At 45.4% G+C, this 17,011-nt stretch overlaps 4 protein-coding genes across 4 annotated transcripts; 2 read left to right on the forward strand and 2 right to left on the reverse strand.

Moving 5' to 3' along the window:
* Window positions 1-13: 13 nt before the first annotated feature.
* EYB26_008688 (uncharacterized protein) lies at window positions 14-591 on the reverse strand (the record flags this gene model as incomplete). Its single annotated transcript, XM_054267939.1, has 2 exons — window positions 14-228; window positions 279-591. 2 exons carry the CDS (start codon window positions 589-591, stop codon window positions 14-16), a joined length of 528 nt encoding a protein of 175 aa, XP_054123914.1.
* A 2,925-nt stretch (window positions 592-3,516) lies between these two features.
* Window positions 3,517-5,023, forward strand: EYB26_008689 (uncharacterized protein; the record flags this gene model as incomplete). The annotated part of the gene is made up of 2 exons (XM_054267940.1): window positions 3,517-3,562; window positions 3,627-5,023. 2 exons carry the CDS (start codon window positions 3,517-3,519, stop codon window positions 5,021-5,023), a joined length of 1,443 nt encoding a protein of 480 aa, XP_054123915.1.
* A 257-nt stretch (window positions 5,024-5,280) lies between these two features.
* Window positions 5,281-7,063, reverse strand: EYB26_008690 (uncharacterized protein; the record flags this gene model as incomplete). Its single annotated transcript, XM_054267941.1, has 3 exons — window positions 5,281-6,063; window positions 6,122-6,748; window positions 6,815-7,063. The coding sequence occupies 3 exons, from the start codon at window positions 7,061-7,063 to the stop codon at window positions 5,281-5,283; spliced, it is 1,659 nt and encodes a 552-aa protein (XP_054123916.1).
* A 1,393-nt stretch (window positions 7,064-8,456) lies between these two features.
* Window positions 8,457-16,452, forward strand: EYB26_008691 (uncharacterized protein; the record flags this gene model as incomplete). Its single annotated transcript, XM_054267942.1, has 7 exons — window positions 8,457-8,720; window positions 8,819-8,905; window positions 8,960-9,877; window positions 9,936-9,985; window positions 10,041-15,156; window positions 15,222-15,542; window positions 15,604-16,452. 7 exons carry the CDS (start codon window positions 8,457-8,459, stop codon window positions 16,450-16,452), a joined length of 7,605 nt encoding a protein of 2,534 aa, XP_054123917.1.
* Window positions 16,453-17,011: the final 559 nt, after the last annotated feature.

The following is a 17,011-nucleotide window of genomic DNA, read 5'->3' on the forward strand; positions in this document are numbered from 1 at the left end:
AACCCAGAATTCATCAGTGGTCTTTTTGTAAGAAGCGGCGCAAACAACGATCTTGTAAAGTTTTCTGTTGTGGGTAGGACATCCGACCAGGTGAGCAGCCAGACCGCACCATGCAGAAGATCCAACTTGCACGATCCGCATCTGCTAGAAATTGCTTTCCGGAAATCAAACATACGGTAGGAATATCAGGTTGGCCTGTAAGCAAAGGGCTAGCGATAGATTTGATACCTATATGTGTGTTAGTGCATGCAATTCAGGGCTCATAGGGACAAACATACCGTCAGCGCAGACAATAAGATCCAGCATCCGTGTCTTGCCAGCTTCCATCGTGGCACTATGTGCATCAAAATCATAAGAAAGGACTCGCTGCTTGGTGTGAATAGTGACACCAGCACGTTTTGCAGCATCTAGCAAGGCAACGTTCAAGTCATGACAGTGTATACGATAGTAAGATACCTTGTAGGCTATGACGGCATCTTCAGATGATAGAAGCTCCCCGGAAACAAACCATTTGCAAACCGTGAGCCGATTCCTATCCCTGCGCAGGCGGATGGAATCTATTTGCATTAGCGACATCCTCGAGGTTAGCATCTTCGAGAACATCAGCTGGAGCTTTGCCACCCAGCTCCAATAGGGCCATCTAGAGGAAAGATGCTGCGAAGCCAGCGATGATCCGGTCGACTCTCTCACTTCCGGTAAAATTGGCCTTACAGATCAGCTTGTGCTTCACTGCATACTCGGTTACAGCGGGTGCATCAGCTGGGTCCGTTGGACTTGCCCAGCCTCAACCGAAACACGAACCATCAGAATCTGTGATTTTGGACTACTTTCTGACGGTTCCAGAAGGATTTTATTTCCGCAGATGAGTGGTGAAGCAATTGCTCTTGCAGTGAGATTGACCTATCAGCTGGAATAATCTCACCCTGGATTTGAGTCACCAAGCCAGCAGTGTCTCGCGGAATCGCCACTCCTGCGAGGATATTCAATTTGACATACGATGGTACTGCAGAGACTTTATTTGATAGAATGTCAATAGCATATTTGGGGTCGTCAAGATAACTCGTCAAGATATCTGAGGCTGTAGAAAGATGAGTCGTCTCTATGACGGCGTACTCTTTGACCGGGATTTAAAAGCTGTTTTTTTGCATGTGGACTGGCCATTTCGTAATCTTCTACATCTACCGTTGCACAATCAAATAACTCTTCGGATACAACTAATGTCCTCTTTGATTGTGCCAGTACATCTCGGCCGTTGGTGTGTCGTTGAAGGGGTTGATGAAGCCGTCTGCCATTGTTATTCAATATACAAATTGGAATTACAAGGTGAAAAGAAACATCGGTTGACTGATTCAAAATCCATCCTAAATTATTTTATACACATTCTTCGAATTACTCCCACTCCCAAGGTATTCGCGTCGGGAAACTAGAACCTGGAGCAACCTAGGGAATGGGTGTAATCTTCCGGTTTACAACATTTACGTAGCCTGGCAGCATTCATATGAGAATCGGGAATTCTCGCCAATAGTTACCTCAACCTACAATAAGTTCAATCCGGTGATCTGTGGAGGGCTATGCGGGGAATGTTTAAGGATCTATCCTTTCTTCCAATATGTTCGTGCACCGGGAACATGTGCCTGTAGCTTTGGGGGGAATCCCCTTAACACCAAGATATTGTGGGACTTTGCTGGAATCTGGGCTCTGGGGATAATGAGAGTATGATTTGAATATGTATAAATTATTTAAATTTGAAATCAAATCGTTGGCGGTTAATGCTACCTGGTTTGTAAATTGTTTGGGTATTTCGACATCACGTGCAAGTACGAAGTATATAATTATATATTGACCCAAAACATCTATGGATCTGAGCATCTAACGCGAAAAATTTACACACAGACCTTAGGTAGGTAGCTCACAAAAGTTCATTCAATCTTTTTAATCTTATCAGGACCTTGGTACATTTCACTATTTAAGCACAGAGAGATTTACCATTACGATTGTGTTCTGAGATGTGATTATCCTGTGATGGATACATCTCTAGAATTACAATTATAACCTTAACCCTAATAGCTGCTTTGACTTTTCCTCATCCCCAAGTACGATACTTAACTGCCTGCAAGTTCCAAGGTTGATAAAGAGGGGTAAGTATAACAAGACTGTTTGTCTGCATGGCACTTTGTGGAAACGCTTTGAGCGCCCATCCAATCCAAGGCCGTATAGTACATTCATTCCATCACATGGGAATAGCTAGTTACTTAGCCAAGAATTACGCAATTGAGTCAATTCGCTAGTTACGGATTTCAACTGGATATGCAGTAGTCAAGTCGCACACGTGCGATGAGCATACTCTCTTCCGAAGCGCCGGATCACATGTTGGTGCTAACTATTGGTTACATGTAGGAGTAACCAGCCCCTACACTGCGTTTTGGACTATGTATGCATGGAAGAGTGGCCCAGCTCCGTCCCTATCCAATTGTAGCCAGCACCTTGTAGGCATATGAATTGCGTAAATGTAAGAGCTTGCTACTTGTAGGATTTTTGAAATAGTATCAGGCCGGCTTCCAGGGTACCTATATGGTTAATCCTCCTTTCAAAGTGATTTTTAAGGTCCATAGCGGGACTCTGAACATGCATTGGTCCGATGACTCCGATATAGGTGACCGTTGACTATAGTATTACTCGGACTATGATCATATTTGGAAGGGCCGAAGGCCAATATCAACAAGAACCTGGAGCACCGAATCTATATTCCATCGGATTATTACAAATGCAATAAGCTGTAACTAGCTGCTTGCAACTTAGTTTATTTCTACGCTCTCGGCGAGTCGAATGGTCAGAATGGATTAAAGGATCAAGGATCAAGGATAAAATTAAAGATGCCCCCTATGTATTGCGGCTGTGGTAGATCCACCAGATCCACAGCCGAATGGACCGCCATTTAGCTTCTAGCGGTATTGTCATCCAAAACCGTATATATATGTCCACTGATACGAAAGACACGTAATGGTTTCATGACACGGTATTACACGTATGTAATGGTATCTAATGACACTCTCATAGTATTACCGCTAATTCTGTAAATACGGTACTCGAAGGAATAGTGCATTAGTGCTGATGTTCGGATGCTCTTGCTTAGAATAGTAGCACCAACATGACAGGATCAAGTAGATAAGAAGCTGACAACTTGACAAGGGCACAATGGAAAGCCTCACATGGTAGGGAGAGCGTCCGGACTTCCGTGAAAAAGGAATAATAACTGACTCTGCATCAAGAACAGCCTCAGCATGGATGTGCTATATCAATAACGTAAATTGCTTGGCGTGTCAATTTGGTGTTGATGCTGACTTCCGTGCAAGTTGAGAGCACCAAGGCATCCACAGTTTGGGTAAGCAATAAGTGCCAATTACTATACAATTGCACGCCATACATCTTTACCTGTCGAAGTATACAGTAGAGAAGTGCCCCCGTATACTGAAGCAATCAATTTGTGCACCCAGTTGCTCTAACTATGAATACAAAATGTCTAACTCGATCGCCGAGTCACTGGAAAGGGTTAGATCTCTAGGTAAGACTCGGATACATCGAGTTAGATGTTCTCAAAGAAGTAACTAAGACGTATCACACTTCAGGCCTGTTAGAAAGACATTCAACTGCGCAACATTCGCTTGGCTATCATAGCAATATAGCCGTGAGTGCCTTGTACGTTTACAATTCGACTGTTCCAACACTCCAGGAGCCGGTATTTTCTGCACTGGAAAACGTCATACAAGAACATGCTATTTTAGGTGTCATTCCTATAGGTGAAGACACTCCAAATCCTTACTTTGCGCGGTTGCCGCGAATCGATTTGCAAGATGTGGTCACATTTGTAGAGAGAAAGGAAGCATGGAATCCAAATGCCGAAATCGATAGTGAACTCGATGAGACCCTGGAGCGGGAGCATAATCGCGACTTTAAACAAAGATATGGAGAATTGCCATTCTGGAGGTTACTAATTCTACATGAAACTTCTGCGGTCAATGCAGGCAATCAATCACGGTTCATAGCATGTTTTGTGGTTCATCATGCTATAGGAGATGGTCTATCTGGCATGGCTTTCCATCGTTCCTTCTTCTCCGCACTAACAAGTCCGAGCGAGGTTCAGACCTCTACGACGGTTACTCCTCGTTTGGTGATCCCGTCCCAAAAAGACCTCATTCCTGGTCTCGAGGCTTTGCACCCATTGCCAATATCTGTCTCCTTCATACTTGGCACTGTCTGGAGAGAGCTTATGCCCCGTTGGAGTGGTACCGTATGGACAGCTGAAAACATCACCGAGAATCCTTATATGAGACGCTCCCGATACAAATCTTTCACCCTTTCAGCTTCAAGGACAGCAGATATAATTAAGATATCTCGTGGCAAAAACACAACCGTTACTGGTGCTATTGAATCAATCCTAGCTTACACGGTTTTCAACCAACTACCGAAAAAGTACACAATACTCAAGGTGGCTGGTCCAATTTCGCTTAGATCCGTTCTGCCTAAAGATCAAGTGGATGATAACTCCATTGGAACTTGGTCAAATAGCTATGTACAAGAGCACAATCGACCAATCTCTGGCTCGATAGATGAAAAATACTCATATATCTGGAACGAGGCAATCAAAGTCAGGGCAATGATCACAGGGGAGCTTGCCAAGGAAGGCAGAAACATACGTACAGGCTTGCTCAAGCTTGTAGGTGATTCTCATAAGTTTTTCCAAAAGAACATTGGGAAACCACGGGGAGAGAGTATTGAGCTATCGAACCTAGGAGTCTTCTCAACCGCAAAGACGGCGGAATCATCGAGCTGGAAGGTGAAGAAAGTTTTATTCAGTCAAGCTGGAAATGTGGTAGGGTCACCATTGGAGGTAATGATGTCCACTGGCCCTGATAGTCGTTTGAATATCGGATTCTCGTGGCTGGAAGGTGTTGTTGAGGGAACGTGGGTTGAGTCGGTTATGGAAGAATTTAAACAGACAATAGAGGAATTAGTTAGTCCCTGATAAATAATCGTGATTTTGACGGCTATTTTTTATCTTCGATGGGGCTGTATTTCTTTAAGTGTACTTTCATCCTGAGTAGTTTGACTCGATGTTAACCTTTTCTATGCGTATATGATAAACTAGGATTGATCGATGGATGCAGTTTTATTGCCCCAGTTTGCGCAGTAGAATGAGAAAAATGTAATATAGTCTTTTGGAAGAAAGTATGCAAGTAAAAAAAAATGTATCCTAAGGTATGTACTCTATATTTATGCTTATCAGGCTCTTTTTTTCACTCGAATCCTGGCCTTCTCGTTCGGAACATTTGTGCCCATTAACATCGTAGAGGGAGGTTTCTCTTTCAACTTTTCGATATCATAATTTTGAAGTACGTACGCCAACATCAATTTCATCTCTTGAGCCGCGAAAAAGCGGCCAGGACAAGCATGTCTGCCATGACCGAAGGCGAGATAGGTATCGCTGGTTGTAACGAGTGACGTGGTCTTCAAGTCAAGTGCAGTCTGCATGTCGGTCTGTGCCTTCATTTGTAATTTCAGAAACTTCTCTCGTGGATCAGAGAAACGAAATGGCTGAAATTCTAGGGGCGAGTCGTAGAACTCTGGGTCACGGTGAATTCCGTGTGATGGTAAACAGAGTGTGACCCCATGAGGCACATGTATGGAGCTACCAGCCGCAGTGTTGATATCAATGCCGTTAGGGTGGACTACCATGCGGCCGGTTGAAAAGGGTTCCAGGTCGTCGCATCGCATAGATTCTCTGATGGTGGAATCTAAGCGCAAGGCATCATTTAGGGCGGCCTTCGTCCAGACACCATCATTCTCGCCAAGAAGGCGATTGCATTCCTCTCTCAAGCTAGTAATGACTTCTTCGGAATGCTCATATGTATTAATATTGAGTATCGCGTGAGTTATACTGATTGAGGTCGTGTGAATTGCCACCATGTTCAGGAGCAATAATCGACGTGTAATGAGTATCGGGTCAAGTTCCTTGGGATCTTTAGCTTTTATGCACTCCTCTACAAGCCATTGCAGAGTATCAACCTAGGCAGTAATAGTCAGTAATCGTAGTTGAACTCTCCTCAATGCATCCTTAACTGACCGGAGGTTCCCATTTATAGGACGGATCTTCTTGCTTGGCTCTTGTATTTCGAATCCTCTGTTGCACAACTGGTACACAAATCCGGGCACAGACACGGAAATGATGGTTATTGCGCAATTGTAAGATAGGAGATGCTAGAGGTCGTAAAAACTTTGGGATGAGCCGTAGCGCCATAGCAACAAATACAGATCCTTGAGTGTATAGTTTAGAATGCTCCAAAAAGTCTTCATCACGGCAGATTTCTTCGCCAGCAAAGACTCTGTTGGCTGCACGGGTGACAAGTTTAAGACAAGTAGGAAATGCCTCGACTTCAACCCAATTCATGGTATCAGTGCCCCAGTATTGTTTAAATCCTCTATCCAATTCATCATAGACTGCGCCTGTCAACAGAGGCAGCTTCCGCGTCAACTGACGTCGCAATACATCAAATTGTAACGGAAGGCGCATCAAATGAATGCCCTTGGAGCCAAGTGTATAATTGACTTGCAGCTGCTCTATATGAATATCATCAGAGCTCAACTCCGAGTCTGATCTTGAAATAAGATCTTTCGCTGAAGCCTGTGGTAGAACTAGCCATGGTTTCCCGCCAAACACAGGCAGAGCAAATGATATTTTGCTCTTTGAGTACTTTTACGTTCATTAGTATTAGCTCTTAAATCGAATATGATTGAACTTGAGGTTGTAGATTCTTACGTTGTGGTATCCCTTATCCAGCATGTCACGAACAGTAAAAAATGACCGAAAGTATGCTCTTGTTCCAGAGAACAACTCTGGCCGTAGACCGGTCCATGGCTGACTCTTCCAAAATTGATGCTCATAGGAGAATTGCTGGTTTATTTTGTCTAGAAGAACCGTAACTGCCATTATGGCTATAAACGCCACTCCAAGCACCCTGCCATCCTCAAGCGTGGTCGAAGTAAATGAATCCACGACTCCCGCCATTTTGGTTGGTGTGTTACTCTATTCAGATGGCAGTAGCAAATTTGCAACATTCAGACATCCCAATATGCGCTAGTCAATAGGATGGATCATTAAATCCAAAGTCTTAAAATCTGACCATCATTTTTACAGCGATTTGGGCGTGGACGCAACAGCCACTGGATGCAAGCTTTATTGGGCACACTATCCACCAGCTTTGCCGTTGCATAGTATTGATGGCAAGTTCGCCGTATCGTATGTTGCTTCTGGATGAATTCAAAGGCATCCAGCCCCGTTCGTCAGCTTATCATGCTATAGTTCACACATTGGCCTGACTGTGGATCTTGGATTCAGGAGTTACTCCGTACAGATGTGTTAGCATAACACGGGCTGATACGGAAGATTCTCGAAGTCGTATGTAGTACGGTTTATATTTTCAATCCAGTCCTGTATTTCTAATTTTCCTCTGATTGGTGTAAATTTGAAAATGAATTGCTTAGGTGATTCGTAAGCTGAATGAGTGGATCAAAAAGATCAAAACCTGCCAGATATAATTGGAAATGTCAGCGGCGACCTCGGCAATAGGAAAAATCCCTTTTGATCAAAAACTACACAATAGAGGGCTGGACTTTTTCTTTGGACTTACCCCATGTTCATACGAGATCTCACCCTTGTTGAGCACATAAATCAATATGCAAGGTCTATACGATTACGAGTATTTCATATGGGCTCGCGAGTCACGGTCGACCCACTTCTGGATCAGGTACGTAACGGGTCGAAATGAAGTAGTATGTATCGTAACTTACAAGAATTATCTATGTATTACATGTATTACAATATTACCGTTTCAGAACAGTTTAGTTACAATACACGTACAGCTTACAAAACGTGGCGCCATACATACATACACATGGGGGCTTCATTATGGAGACACTGCAACAACCTTCCCATTGGAGAAAGCGACATACAATTCAACTTACAAGTTATCCAATGTATCTCTACTCAAGCCTTAACGAACAGTGGGAAGATGGGGCAGCTGCAAGGTTGAGATTGTAATTCTAGACTGTAGTTCGGATTGACGGCTGATAGGTTAGCAAATCACCAGCTTGGTAGGAGCCTCGAGGTTTCAAAATATTTTAACTATATGACTGAAAGGTGGGAACGTTGCTACGACTGAAAATCCAAATCTATAGTTAGAGCAGAAACATTAGCTCTTTGGGGGACATTGATACTTCCACATTCAAAACCTGCGTTTTAAGATCTCCTACACCCTCATTCCTTCTCTCCAAACATCCTCTCCCTTATATCCGCCAGGCACTTCTCGACATCCTTGTAGTTGCTTCAGTATACATCTACCCGGATTCAGTGCAACATTATTCCAATATTATCTAAGCGTTATACGATATACTAGAAAACAATGGGTGATGTTGGCAGCTCTGAACCGTCCGAATGGACTCAGGTCAATGGATCTCATACCTCGGATGAAGTATATGCCAGTGAAAGCGGAACTGTAGAGCCCATCGCAATTGTTGGCGTGGGCTGCCGACTGCCTGGAGGTGCTTCATCGCCTTCAAAGCTTTGGGATTTACTTGCTGCCGGAAAGTCGGCTTGGGGCCCTTTCCCAGCAAATCGATTCAGTCATACAGGTTTCCACAGCCCATCAGGACTCAAGAATGGAACTGTAAGTCTCTGTAGCTTAGCCAGTCAACGATGATATCTTCTTTTCTGCGCAACAGCAATGAATGAATACTAACAAAGTTGGTCACGCCATTCTCATAGACAAATACGAATGGTGGTCACTTCCTAGAGGAAGATATTGCTGCTTTTGATGCCGCTTTCTTTGGGATTCGGCCCATGGAAGCTACCGTAGGTTTAGCAGTCAATGTCGCGATAATACGATTGACTGACACATAAAAATAGGCCATTGACCCCCAACAAAGACTTCTTCTCGAGGTTGCCTATGAGGCATTTGAAAATGCCGGCATTACAAGTGAACAGTTATGGGGATCAAATACTGGTGTTTATGTTGGACAGTGGACATCCGATTATAATGAAGTCCTCAGTCGTGACACCAACTTCCCAGCTTTTTATCAGACAACAGGCACTGGTCCGGCCATATCCTCCAACAGATTATCCTATTACTATAATACAAAGGGCCCGAGTTTTACAGTTGACACTGGCTGCTCTGCGAGTATGGTGGCTCTACACTCAGCTGTTCAGAGTCTTCGAACAGGAGAAACCGACCGCAGTTTTGTGGCTGGTGTCAACTTGACTCTAGATCCACAGAGATATACATACCAGAGCCAGCTCAAAATGTTCTCGAACGAAGGAAAGTCTTTCCCATTCGACGAAAGAGCAAATGGTTACGGTCGAGGAGAAGGCTGCACCGGTGTGGTTATACAAACTCTATCCAGCGCCCTCAAAGAGGGGAAGCCAATCCGGGCTATAATCCGAAACTCCGTCCTCAACCAGGATGGTAGAACTCCTGGTATTAGCGTTCCTAGTGGCCTTGCTCAATCTGCGGCTATCCGTAAGGCTTACGCTCAAGCTGGTATCAACCTACTTGACGTCGACTACGTTGAGGCTCACGGTACAGGTACCAAGGTTGGAGATCCAATTGAAGCAAAGGCGATTGCTGAAGCGTTGTCATGTCAAAGAGAGATGGATAATCCTCTGTTGATCGGATCCGTAAAAGGAAATGTGGGGCACTTAGAGAGTGCCGCCGGTTTGACTGGCATGTTGAAGAGTATTTTGATGCTCGAGAAGGGCTTCGTTCCTCCTCAAGTCAACTTTGAGCGCGCAAACACCACAATTCCCCTCAAACAGCTGAAGTTAAGGGTAAGCACTTGTCACCTAATTTTACTTGTGAGGAGATACTAACTCGAAGGTTTTCTAGATACCACTTCAGTTAGAGCGTCGAGATCTCCGCCGCATCTCTGTTAACTGGTAATTACCCTAGTCTTAATCTGGACTTTGGTGACATACTAACATCGTTTATTAGCTTTGGTTATGGTGGTACAAATGCACACGTTATCCTTGATTCTGTGGACTCTTTTTTTGCGCCACCGTCGCCATTGGCTGGGCGAATCAATGCTTCCTCGAAGTCTCAAAAATTAGTTAGGAACAGAATTTTTGTTCTAAGTGCCGAGACTGAGAAGTCTGCCCAGGGTTCGGCGCAACGAATGGTAGAATACCTCAAGACAAAAGCTTCGGAATCCGCTGAGTCCGAAGGGTGGTTGGATAACCTCGCATATACCCTTGGCCGCAGATCCGTTTTTGGACATCGCGCCGGTGTGGTGGCATCAAGAATTGAAGAACTTATAACTCAATTGGATGACTTGTCCAAGACACCCATTCCGCGAAGGGACACGAAAGGACAGCGACGTGTAGGATTTGTCTTCAGTGGACAAGGTGCGCAATATGCCGGGATGGGAAGTGAATTGCTTGGAAAGTGGCCTAGCTTTACCAGATCAATCAACCGTGCGGGACAACAATTGAAAGAAATCGGCTGCTCTTGGGATCTTACCACAGAACTGTTGAAGTCAGCAGAAACAACTCGCGTTGACGAGCCGGAAGTTGCTCAGCCATTATCCACTGCCATTCAACTTGCCCTTGCAGATTCACTTGCTGAGTTGGGTATCCTACCGTCTTTTGTAGCGGGTCACTCAAGCGGTGAAATCGGTGCTGCATACTGTGCCAAAGCTATATCCTTTGAGGATGCAATGACGGTCTCTTATCACCGAGGCCGTCTTGCCAGTGTCCTGCGCAAGAGGGTTTCCGACTGTCCCGGGGGCATGTTGGCTGTTGGAGAGTCTCCTGAAGCCGTTGCTGAGAAGATCAAGGAGATTGGAGATGCACAAAAACGCCTTCGTATTGCCTGCTTCAACAGTCCATCCAGTGTAACTGTATCTGGTGATGATGACGCGATTGAATTGCTTCAAGAAGTCTTGGGCGATGCGGACATCTTCAACCGTAAGTTACGGACGGGAGGCGCAGCTTACCACTCGCATCAAATGAATTTGATTGAAAGCGAGTACCGCGCAGCTCTGGAGGGTATCGAAGGCGGCAAAACAGATAGTTCTGTTGTAATGATTTCATCACTTACCAGTGAAGAAGTCGGAGACACTATTATCGACAGGGACTACTGGGTTCAAAATCTGGTATCTCCAGTACAGTTCACTGAAGCTACCAAGAAAATGTGCCAATTCAAGTCAGGACACAAGAGACTCGATGTGCTTCTTGAGTTGGGTCCTCACTTCCAGCTTGGCGGTCCCATCTCTCAGACACTCCGTACCCTTCGGGGAGATGCTGCTAAGATTCCTTACACAGGAACCCTCAAGCGAGGGACAAACGCAGAAACTACTATCTTTTCGGCACTACGAACGTTGTTCTTGGAAGGATTCCCAGTCAAGCTTGATCTTGCCAACAATGGGTTCGATGCAACAACTATTAACAAGCTCCTGACTGACGTTCCCGCTTATGCCTTCGACCATAGCCGGACGTTTTGGCACGAGAGTCGCATCTCCAAGGCTTACAGAAATAGAAAGTCTATTCCTCATGATCTTTTGGGAACAATGGGGGGCGACTATAACAGCGTTGAGCCCCGATGGCGCAAATTCATCCGCTTGGATGAACTTCCTTGGCTACGTGGACACATTGTTCAAGGCCAAATCGTCTTCCCTGCCGCAGGTTACCTCGCTCTGGCTATTCAAGCTATGAAAGAGCACACTTTTGCTGAGAGTCCAGAAGCATCCATCAAGAACTATAACATTCGCAACGTCAGCTTTGGGCAAGCTTTGGTCTTGTCAGAAGGCGTCGAAGACCTCGAGATCAACTTCTCATTGAGACCGCAAGTCCACTCTGCCCGGAAGTCTTCTAAGAACTGGAGCGAGTTCCGCGTTTTTACTGTCAACGCCGATAACGCTTGGACAGAGCACTGTCGTGGTTTGATCAATGCTGACCTCACTAGTGAAGGGGACCTTGATAAGATTATCTCCACGGAGGATCAGAAATTGCACGCACAATTGATTCAATCGGGGCGGGACATCAACCCCAAGAAATTGTACTTCTTGGCCAAAGACTTGGGCCTCGACTGGGCGAGTCCATTTGACAATGTCATTGATGTAAAGACTACACAAGGTTCAGCTATTGCGACAGTAAAACCATCGGACGAGGATGCATCTCCATATCTCATTCACCCAGCCGTTCTCGACGCCTGTCTCTTCCACAGTCTCTACGCCGTCCTAATCTTTGAGGACAACTTCAAAGAGACTGTTGTGCCTACCTTCATCAAGAAAATGACTATTTCAGGGAACATAGACATGTCGACGAAGAATTTGACATGTTACGCCCACAGAACCACAGGTCAATTGACTTACGATATTGGTATTTTTGACAATGAGACCCAACCAGGAAAGGTGATTCTTCAAGCATCAACTGTTACTGCGACTCGCCTACCAGGGCTTGTTCCTGTGGCAGGAAACTCCCGGGATTTCATCCACTCAATTGAGTGGGCAACCTACATGCGAAACGTAACAAAAGACCAGGTGGATGCTAAGTTCAAACAAGGCCTGGAGAACCAAGGTTCCGTTGTGCACAGAAACCAAAGGTTGGATGCATTAGCCACATCGTATTTGCAGCAGGCGTTGAAAGAGGTGTCTCCAGAGGAAGTTCCAGAAGGACACTTGAAATATTGGTATGCCTGGATGCAAACACATGCAACCGATACTTTCAATGCTGCTGCTCTGGTTGAGGCAATGACGGATGAAACTATTGGTGGTCAAGCTCTCCGAAGACTTGGACCTCACTTCCCAGGTATCCTTCGAGGAAACGCGCATCCTTTGACATTCGTCAGAGAGGACAATCTGTTGGAGAAGATCTATCTCGAGGAACGATGCATTCGGTGTTATGACCAAATTGCTGCGTACTGTGCTCAGTATGGTCGACAGACACCTGATATGAAAGTTCTTGAGATTGGAGCCGGAACAGCATCGGTGACCTTGCCATTGTTGCAAAGGCTCAAGCCAGATGACAGAGTCCTTGCATCTCGATATGACTTTACAGATATCTCCGCAGGATTCTTCCCGGCAGCCAAAGAACGCCTCGTCGATTTTGAAGATATCGTAAACTACCAAGTTCTTAATGCTGAGAACGATCCTGTTGAGCAAGGGTTCACTCCCAACAGCTACGACATCATCATTGCCTGTAACGTCATTCACGCAACCTCGAGGATCGAAACAGTGCTAAATAACGTGAGATCATTGCTCAAACCGGGTGGTAAATTCATTCTGATGGAAATCACAATGAATCAGCTCTACTACAACTTGTTCTATGGAACATTCTCTGGTTGGTGGAGTGGCTACGATGAGGGCCGTACAATGTCCCCATTGCTTGAAATTCCTCAATGGGAGGAAAAACTGCGGAAGACAGGCTTTGAACAAACATCACCTATGTTCAATGACTATGAGCGTAAGGATGGAGGTACCATTAGCGTTTTCGTTGCTCATGCCAATGAGACTCACGAATCTGAAGCAACTACTTCCGCCGTGGAGGTTGTTGGTCTCAAGTCTGGCGACCAAGCCACTGCCCGTCTTGCAAACAAGCTCAAGGAATCCATGCCAAATGATGACATTATTTCAAGTGATCTTGAGACACCCTACGAAGGTGATACGGTCTCGGTACTGCTTCCAGAAGTGTGCGATATTCTAGCGGGGTCGATTCAAGATAACCAATGGGACGCATTGAAGGAACGAATAACCCTGTCAAAAGCAGCATTGTTCATTACACAGGAACGAACTGCAGAGTCTACCAGACCAGATGGAGCTCTCATTAGTGGTTTCCTCCGTTCGCTTCGTATGGAACATAACGAGATCAGACTTATCTCCCTAGAGATCAGCGCCAAATCCACCCCAGACAGCGTTGTAGATGTGATTGCGGATGTGCTTCGTAGCCCGTCATTTGATCTTGACGCCGTTGCCGGAGATGTTGAATCAGAATACCGGGAAAGAGATGGTCAGCTCTATGTACCCCGAGTTGTGGCTCAACGGGCCATGAGCAAGTTTATCCACGACTCTCTAGGAAAGTCGGAGCCCGAAGAGTCGTCATTCCTCGGACATGATAGAGTCCTTACAGCAGAGCTTGCCATTCCCGGTTTGCTGGAGACAATTAGATGGAAGGACGATCCAGAGGCCGTGGGACCACTCGACCCTGACCATATCAAGATCGGACTTGGTGCAGCAAGTATCAACTTCAAGGACGTCCTGATTGCCTCTGGCCAACTGGAAGGTATCAACCAAATGCAAAACGACTGCGCTGGTATTGTCATTGAGGTCGGAGCCAATATGAGAGACCGTTTTAAGCCTGGTGACCGTGTTTGCGCTCTCTACTCGCGTTCTTACACCAACTACCCCATTGTCCACGGTGACTGCTGTCATGTCATCCCCGACAGTTTGACAATCGAAGAAGCAGCTTCTCTGCCAATTGTTTGGATCACTGTCTATTACTCAATCGTTGACATGGGTAAGCTAAAGAAGGGTGAAAGGGTTCTTATTCACTCAGGTGCTGGGGCTGTTGGTCAAGCCGCCATCATGCTAGCGAAATACCTAGGCGCAGAGATCTTCGTCACTGTAGGAAGTGACACGAAGAAGGAATTCCTCATTCAGAAGTTTGGCATCCCCGAAGATCACTTCTTCTCAAGTCGAAACACCTCTTTCTATGAGGGAATCATGAAGATGACTGGTGGCCGCGGTGTCGACGTCGTGCTCAACTCCTTGAGCGGTGAGATGTTCCGTGAATCAACCAATATTGTGGCGCCCTTCGGACGTTTTGTTGAAATCGGCCGAAAGGATCTCATGGACGATGCATTGATGCCAATGGAGTTCCTTTTGAAGAATGTAACGTTTGCTTACGTCGACATGGCTCTTGTGATCGCCAAGGCCAAGACTCTTGCTCAGCGTGTACTCCACGACGTTATTGAGTTGATAAATGCTGGTGCTATTGGACCTGTCTCCATCATGGTAATGCCAATCTCCAACCTTGAAGATGCTTTCCGCTTAATCCAAGCTGGTAAGCATATTGGAAAGATCATCCTCACCGTCGAAGAAGACCAACAAGTCAAGGTATATTGTTCCTTCTATAACACGCGAAAGCTGTAAGAGGAGAGTTGCTAAGAAATTAATGCTAGATTATTCCTCCTCGCCCAAAGTCAGCTAAACTCAAATCGGATGCGACTTACATTGTTGTAGGAGGTCTCGGTGGTCTCGGAAAGCGCATCGTTCTTTGGATGGCCGAGAGAGGCGCGAAGAACATTGTCACCTTTTCTCGCTCTGGTACCATGAATGAGCAAGCCCTCTCTTTGATGGAGTCTGCAAAGAAACTGGGAACTATCGTTCACGTCAAGAAGTGCGATGTTGGTGATGAAAATCAATTGAAACAGGTTGTAGCCGAACTGAAAGACAATCTACCGCCAATCCGTGGCATAGTACAATCGGCTATGATTCTCGAGGTGAGTGAACAGAAAATTCAATCAATTCCCTAGATCGAATACTAACCTACATTTAATTTAGGACTCCGTGTTCGATGAGATGACCTATCAGCAATGGTCGGGTGCTGTCAACCCTAAGGTCAAGGGGACCTGGAACCTTCACAATGCTCTGCCGTCAAGCCTTGACTTCTTTGTAATGCTATCCTCCGCCGTCGCCCTTGGTGGTAATGTCGGCCAGAGTAATTATTCTGCAGCTTGCGCTTTCCAAGATGCTCTTGCCCATTACAGGAACTCTCACGGTCTACCTACCCATTCGATCAATGTCGGTGCCATCGTTGAGATCGGATATGTCAGCGAAAACCCTGAGGTTGCCGCTTCTTTGCGCCGACAAGGTATGGGAACTACATCAGTGTTTGAGTTCCTTGCCCACCTTGATCAAGTGATCTCCAATCCCTTTGCAAGCCAATCTGGCCTCTGCCAGACCTCAATTGGTTTGACTCCATCCGGAGACGAGCTTGGTCTTGGTGAAAGTGTCTGGATGGAGGATATGAAATTCGTCCATGTCCGTAGACAAGGTGCCTCTCAAGTTCAAGTCGCTGGTGCAACGTCAGATGTTATTGCGGAACTTCGATCAGCAAGCACATCAGAGGATGCCGTCGAAGTGATCTGCCAGGCCATATTGGTGCAGTTGAGCAAAGTTACCGCACTACCAGTGGAGCGTCTCAACCCTGATGAAAGCTTGGATGCCTACGGCGTTGACTCTCTTGTTGCTGTCGAGCTGAGAAACTGGATTGGCGCATATCTACAAGCAAACGTTCCTCTGCTTGTCTTGAGAGGTACTGGCAGTATCCAAGAGCTAGCAGAAATTGTGACAAAGGAGTCACGTCTTGTAGAGGATTCGTTGAAGCCCAAGACTGTATCAAAGGAGTAATGAAGATTGACTAGGTTTAGTATTGCGAAAGCTGAGTTTTGATTTCCAGGGTTGTATAGATGGTCTTCTTGTGTACTCTTCTTCATTTCTCTAGCAGTATGATTATGCAATTCGTTCTTAACGGGTTAACTACCTATTTATATATTTGGAAATCATTATTTACCTCGCGATTTCTGCACAAAAGTGGCCACAATGATACACATTCCATCGTGTTAGTCATCTAGCAGGGTCGAAACATTGAGCCCTTTCTATCATACCTTGTAAAATACTGCCAGTTGAACTGAAACATTGCTTTATAATATATATGGATATAGGGTTAGGGTTACAATCACAGAAATAGCTCGGATGTGGACCGTCAAGGTATAAATTACTACATCCATGCTTTGTAGCTACCATGTAATAAAATGTTAACATAGTTTTGGCTCACTCTGGACCGCTATGTAGATATTAATGTATTCACCCTTTGTCACCCTTTGAAGTGTATCGCAACTTCTGGAATGATGGATTGATTTAGGTGGCGAGAAAGGAAGAATATATGAAGTTTCATACCTACATGGGG

This window comes from Talaromyces marneffei, chromosome 7 (genome assembly GCF_009556855.1).
Source record: "Talaromyces marneffei chromosome 7, complete sequence".
In the NCBI taxonomy this organism is placed as follows: domain Eukaryota; kingdom Fungi; phylum Ascomycota; class Eurotiomycetes; order Eurotiales; family Trichocomaceae; genus Talaromyces; species Talaromyces marneffei.